Below are 7,021 nucleotides of genomic sequence, written 5' to 3'. Positions count from 1 at the left end.
CGGTGTTTCAAACGTTTCATCAAAAATTTGGCAAGCGATGTCGTGGATTTGTGCATATCAAATTTGGAATTTCCGGAATGACTTGGTGTTCAAAGGAAAAAATGGAACGGTCCGGTTGCTCTAAATGAGATCCAATTCAAATCTTATGATTGGATGTCAAATAGAGTTCGCGGAAAGAACTTCGATTGACATACATGGCTTTCAAATCCTAGCTTGTATCTTACTTAACTTCAAATCCTATTCAACTCCTTCTAGTCTTCGTGTAATAGCATTCTTGCTGTTGTATTTTTCGTTTTGGCTTAAGCAAGAAGTCTTCCTCCATGCTTCTCTGTATCATCTTTTTTAATTTATAATATTATTTTGCCTTTAGAAAAGAAAAAGAAAAAAAAGGCATATTGATTAATTTTCATAATTTATAATTTATAATTTATTTATATTTATATTTATATTTATATTTATATTTATATCTTTATGATTTTGTGTGATAAAAGGTAGCGATAGGCTTAATTTAAGCCCAATGGGCTTTAAAATCCAACTTAAATAAATAGGCTCGTTACATCTTGACGCTGATTGAATCACCGAATCACCACCACCACGACTGGTCGGAACCACAACAATATTTCAAACAAACACTGAAATGGTGAGCAAAGCTTGGCGTATTATACCACGCCCAGTTATCGAAACCATCCTTAACAACCATGCTCTCCGCCACCGTGTCCACCAACCTCTCATCCTCCATGGTCCACGTGGCGTCGGCAAAACCACACTCATCCTAGAACGTAATTCAGCATTACTTACTTTCAATTTTATTTTGAATTCTATACAGTATTAGCTTTTTATTTAAATTGTAAAATACAGGGCATTTGGAGAACTGGAACAAAGGAGCTCATGTTACAGGTTATGTTGATTTTGCGGAGTCAATTAAAGATAATCACCCACGCCATGGCCATTCGTTTCCGTGGTGTTCGTGGTCGAATTGTGAACCACCGGCTTTACCCACACTTCGAATGCAGCTTGAGGAGTGTTTAGAATCCATGGTTGAAAAAGGTCTGGAATTAGGAACTATTAGTTCTCACCAGATCTTTAGAACGCTGGGGAAATGGCATAATTTGGATACTAGTTTGAAACGTATAGTTGGTGAAAATGATAAGGTGAATGCGAGGTTGGCTAAACGTGCCTTGTCGAAAAAGGGGTATCTGGTGGATTTGTGGGATAAGGCGGTACGCACGCTAAGTGTTCGATTAAATGCTCAAGAGAGTGTTAAAGTGGGGTTGGATCATAAGGAAGGATTAGTTGCTTTGAAATTGGCCAAAGAGGTGATTATGGTTCAGCAAGGGTTTAGGGCTAATGCTGTTAAACATTTGAATGAGACTGGAGGGTTTTCAAGAAGTTTGGCTAATTCAGCTACTGACTGGCCTCTTCTGTTGATAGAGTTGTTGTCTGGAGCTGCTCAAGCTGATTACTTTCAGGTACAGTAGAATTATGATTATGATAAGTTTAATTACTGATTAAATTTATAAACTTTAATTGATTCGACTATGTGAATGTTGACCATTGCCATGATTGTGTAGTTTTTTGGGTACATTATGTGCAGTTTTGCGGTTATTACTAGGCTATTTTGCTACTGTAATCATGTTGTATTTGTGCACTTTTGATTATGTATTCAAGCTGCTTTTTTTGTTCAGATTTATGATAAGTTTAGAGTACAAGCTTTTGCCTACTTTATGTAGTGATTATTTGTGATAGATATTACAAATTGCAATGCATATGATGTGTTTGATATATATCTTTAGGGCATAAGCCACTGGACTAGATTACCAGTTTGGGTGAATGACATCCTATCTTTGTGGCAAATTAGTTAATGACCCGTGATTACACGGGTTTAGCGAAAAAAATTTCATAAGATTAATTGACAAACTTATTAGTTATAATTTTCTATAATAAGATTAATCGACATATCATTACGGGGTGTAAACCACGTGAAATCGTATTTATTACGAATATAGGATATGAAGCAAGATTTCACCAATAAATTGACATTGACATGTTGCTTTAATAATTTAAACACAATATCAACATAGTCATTTTGACATATATCATGAAATGGCCCTCATAAAACTCAATTGTGTATATGTTAATTTTATCATTTAATAAATCTATTAAAACATTTAAAGTATATAGTTTAAAACCAAATGTAAAAGTATCAAGTTTGTATTCAATCACATAATCCACTTGTGAGTATATATTGCAGTTAACAAATAAAAATTTATGTACAGAAGATGAACTTTGAACTGACAATATTCAACATCTTCATAAGTCTATAACATATGAAAGTCACAATAATCTGTACCTTCAAGCTTAGACCTAAAAGTCAAATTGTACCTTCAAAGCACAACACTATACGGAGTAAAACTTATTAGAAGTCACAATTCTGCCCTATACTATTGATAACAAAACAATGATTATCTAATCATAATCTCCAAGTCGCAATAAAAATGACCTAAGTTTACATACTCAAATGTCATCAAAATGCACAAAAACAAATCATTATTTTTATAAGTTTGACCAAAATTGAACATAGATAACCTGAACAGACCAAGTATATCTTACAAAGGGGGCTTTCATCTACAGATTAAGTATAACAGATTCACTATGTATAGTATCACTTTATACTCCAACTACATACACAATGGAAGAATATAACAAATGGCTTAACTATTTGCTAATGCAAGAGCAGTATTTTTCACTGCACGAGTCACAAAAGTATTTGCATCGCTCTTTCAGCTTCTCCTAATGACAAAACAGAACCAACAACCCATGTCAAAAGGTAAATCATATAACACTATAAGTTAGTGTATGTAAATAATTAATGTCTATACAAAAGTGAACCTTCTCAAACATGCATGTTAACACATATCTTATATGGATACACAATACTTAGCGAAACATTGAATGATTGACCAAAATAAGTACAAAGAAAAATGGATGTTTAAGGAGTCAATTTCAACCCGTTAACGATTTATATAAAAACATCATGTCAAAGCTAATAATAAGTTTTTATCAAAAAATGCCATTACTAACCACTAACGTGTTTGCTTTCCAACTACTGATTCATCCTTACATGTTCACGGATGACCTTCAAAACAAAAGAAACCAATGTTATAATCAATAATGTCAAACAATTGAGCGTTCAAAGACTACGATTTAAAGATGAATCAGTAGTCGATAAATGATTAATCGAACATGTAGATTAAAAACTTCACAAATGAACCAGGATATCCAGATTTAATGTAGATTGATAGAGATTAAAGACTAAAGATTTAACTGTTAGTGGAGGAGATGGAGGCACCTTTTTCAAACTCTGTTAGAGATGGGTTAAATTTCAAATCGTCTCTCTTGGCTTTTTTGTGAATCACCTCATCTTTTAAACACATTATAGGTAAGCATGTGAAAGTATTGGGTATTTTCAAGGCAATTTGATTACAGAGTAATTATATAAATACGACTTAGTGATTTAATTAATTAAATAATTATGAGATCATCTAAATTAATTATGTAAGAACACCTCACCAGCTGACTTCATCAAAGATTAGCAAATCAACTGTAATGATGTCAGCCACATCCCCTAATTATATATAGTATAGATTTGAGCTGCAATTTGAGAGCATTCATCTCCAAATTCAATGCCTATTATGTGAATAGAGAGTTCTTATGTTTGGCCTATTAAGCTACTACTCCATATTAGGCTGATTTAAAGTTCTTAATTTTTCAAGTCCCAAGTTCTGATCCGAGTTAACAATGATTTAATGTAATTACCCCTGTACAAACTTGAACAAGTTATGTGCTTTTTAGGTTTTCAGTGATTTTTTCTTTCAGAAATCGTCCCCATTTGCTACTACTAAACAACCTCTAGTTTTTAGTGCATATACTGATATGCTTATTTGTTTTCAATCTCTTTGTTTATTGCTTATGGAACAGCCAAAGTTGGTATTAAACAATATTGATGCCCTGAAAAATGCTGTGTTGGTGGATGATTTATCAGTCTCTGCATCTATGTATCATGACAGTTTGATATGGAGATTGATAGCTTTAGGTGCAAATGAGATGTGTTTGCCTGTTATTCTTGTAACATCTGACAGGTAACATTCAATATAAGAATACATAATCACCTAATTATTACACACAATGCTTCATAATTTTTTTCCCTCTAATTATGTTGCAGCTATTATTCATATGCAGCTTATATGGATTTTGGATTTCCCGACATTTTCATTTCCCGTGAGGTAACCTCAAGTGTTTCCAACTATGCCTCTGGGATTTTGATTTCTAATTGTTTAAAATGGAAGTATTTTAAAAGTATAATTGATGGTTAGTTACTTATATGTATGTTTTCCCTTCATTCAGAATAGTATTTCTTCAAATTGGTACATTTTACAGATAATTGTTTGATTGACATGAATAATCAAGTTATTATATGATTTGTTGTATATTGCAGACATTTGGATGGACCCCACCACAAGCAAAAGTACATATGGTTCCAGATTATTTTAGCCAGTCAGAGGTGAATTCATACATATCTCTGACTATTTACTTGTGCTGTTATAGAAAGATTCAGTTGCTTAAGTATATGGATTTGAACAACTAATAGTTGTTTTTCGTTTCTTTGTAGTGGGATTTGATTATTGAGGTCCTTGGTCCCAATGCACGGCATCTTTTCGAGATATATGCACTTAAACAGAGCAATTATTACCAAGCGTACGTATTGTATAACTATATGCAATTTATGCATGAACAGTTCAACACACTTTTTTATAAATATGTGATATATATTTCTCTATGCAGGCTCATGGATGATAAAGAAAGTACATTCGAGGACGTCATAGATGCCTATCTGGCATATTTGCAAGTAAGAGTCAAACCTTATTCGTTAAGTTAAGAATTTTAAAGTTCTGTTTGTCCCATGTGTTCTGATCTTGCTTTATAGGTAACCGTTGTGAATCCTGCCATGGATAGAGCACTGTCACTTTTGCAAAAGTTTGCATATGATGCTCAAAAGGGAAAAATTCCAAAAGATAAATTAAGATTTGGTGCTCCTTGGAGGCATCCACCCAAGAAGGATGACCCGTTTCAGCGTTCAAAATGGGCTAAGCTTCAACTTATGGATTTTATTCAATGTTTAGTCAATGCAGAGTTTGGGGTAATCTATCTTCTTTTCCTTAACAATTTTATATCTTTCCTGTAACTTTTATGTGGTTTTGAAGACTACACAGATATAGACAGATTAATATTGATTTTTATTGTGTAAAGTATGATTACAAATTACAATAAAATGTGATTGTTTCAAATAAAGTGACTAATCGTATGCGTTGAAACTACTTTTTCCTCATTTCCTTCAAAGCCAAATTTAATGATTTTACCCTTTTAACTTGGTTGTGGAAAACTTTACATGGGTCGATATTGCCATGGTTATAGAGATGGTTCGGTTTAAATGTGTATCTGCATTCTGATTGGCTGTGATTTTTTATCCATTTCCCTCAGTCTTGATATGTGAGTTTATTTTTCTGTTTGTGTTATTATCCAATATTATCTGTATATACTAATTCGTTGCACAAATAAAGCGCAGATTAACTACTTTGCTGATTGTAGTCTTGAGATCTTTGACGATCCTTCTGTAAATGCAATGATTGAGGTAACTTGTTATTCTTTGCAAAGTTGGTCCTATCTTTTATAACTTGTTATTCTTTGCAACGATTGAGGTAACTTGTAGGGCTAATATGAGGTCTTACTTTTTTAAATTTACAGGTTGGTTTACTTTATGTCCAACGTGATCCATCCTTCTTTCGCCCAATATCTCGTGCTATTCAGAGATGCCTTGTGAGATGGTAAAAAAGATGCATATTTATCTCGAGTTACCTTGAATGCAGCAAAAAGTTACCATAAGCTGACAATCCTTTTTTTTTACTGCAGGCTCGTCCAGGAGAGAATTCAAATGAGTCTAAAAAATTCCCTACTTTTTGAGTGGCACCGAGTTGTAAGGGGACGCAGTTATCGTCATCTCATGTTACAAGTAGGCAATAAGTAGAATTCATATATGCTTACATAAGCTTTATCACTGACCTCAATGAAACAATGTAAGATATCATCTACCCTTTTCAAGTTTTACAGTATTATATACCAAGTTGTCTTCTTTAACATAATAAGTACCATTTGATGCAAGTTATTAACACTATTTTGCTCTTTGCAGCTGTTATGTATTCAAATATGCCTGGTGATAGGACATAAATAAATTTTACTAACATATAAAACTACTTGTCCTTCTAAATGAAGAGTAGTATACTTGTATTATATTCGGGATTTTGCAAATGACTATTTGTAATGAGTCGAGCTCTAGTTAGTCAACATGGTCAGATCTGTTTTTGTTCAAGTAACTTCTGAGTAGGTGACATTTTTTGGGACATTATGTCGTATCTGTGCTTTTAATTCTAACAAATATTGCTTATGTATCACTATGTATCCAAACTCAAAATGGAGATCACAAGTGACCTTTATCGAAGGTGCAATATCAATGTTTTCTATTTAATGTGTTTTGTTGGTCATTATTAGTGTGTTCCATCCATGTATTTTTTACTTTCTTAAATATAAAAGAAATTTGATTCAAGTGTAATTATAATTACATGTGATTTGATTTATAATTTACATTGTTTATGGTAACAATTATGAGAATCTACATATCCTTGGAACCGATATTTTATTGTCCACGTGGCACGTGCAATTAAACATGGGTGAACCTAAGGGTTTGTCATATTTCTAGCCATTATCATGTGGTATTGGCCTTGCAACTAAAACTTCCTGTCTTATTGTATTGATGTGCTTTCTTGCTAAGTCATTTTATGTTATATCTTAATGCAATAAGATACTTCGCTACTCTTGAATGACTAACTTCATTCAGGCTGATAGAAGTTCATTTTGTTTGTGATGTCTTGTAGTTGCAATCGGAATTCCATGGCTAATAAAATATGGT

The 7,021-nt window shown here is 33.0% G+C and overlaps 1 protein-coding gene across 1 annotated transcript; it reads left to right on the top strand.

The window, feature by feature from the left end:
* The first annotated feature begins 574 nt into the window (after positions 1-574).
* On the top strand, positions 575-4,936 carry LOC139887968 (uncharacterized). The gene is made up of 7 exons (XM_071871008.1): positions 575-779; positions 859-1,469; positions 3,979-4,139; positions 4,223-4,283; positions 4,496-4,561; positions 4,670-4,755; positions 4,843-4,936. The coding sequence occupies exons 1-7, from the start codon at positions 638-640 to the stop codon at positions 4,934-4,936; spliced, it is 1,221 nt and encodes a 406-aa protein (XP_071727109.1). The 5' UTR covers positions 575-637.
* The last annotated feature ends 2,085 nt before the right edge of the window (positions 4,937-7,021 follow it).

This window comes from Rutidosis leptorrhynchoides, chromosome 2, assembly GCF_046630445.1.
Source record: "Rutidosis leptorrhynchoides isolate AG116_Rl617_1_P2 chromosome 2, CSIRO_AGI_Rlap_v1, whole genome shotgun sequence".
In the NCBI taxonomy this organism is placed as follows: domain Eukaryota; kingdom Viridiplantae; phylum Streptophyta; class Magnoliopsida; order Asterales; family Asteraceae; genus Rutidosis; species Rutidosis leptorrhynchoides.
The sequence above is the reverse complement of the archived record's forward strand: the minus strand, read 5'-3'. Positions and strand labels throughout refer to the sequence as shown.

Bases quoted from the DNA above. Each gene is read 5' to 3' on its own strand.
- LOC139887968 (XM_071871008.1), top strand. From the start codon at position 638: ATGGTGAGCAAAGCTTGGCGTATTATACCACGCCCAGTTATCGAAACC. The intron at 4,284-4,495 runs GTAACCTCAAGT...TGTATATTGCAG, and splicing joins ACATTTTCATTTCCCGTGAG to ACATTTGGATGGACCCCACC. The intron at 4,756-4,842 runs GTACGTATTGTA...TTCTCTATGCAG, and splicing joins CAGAGCAATTATTACCAAGC to GCTCATGGATGATAAAGAAA.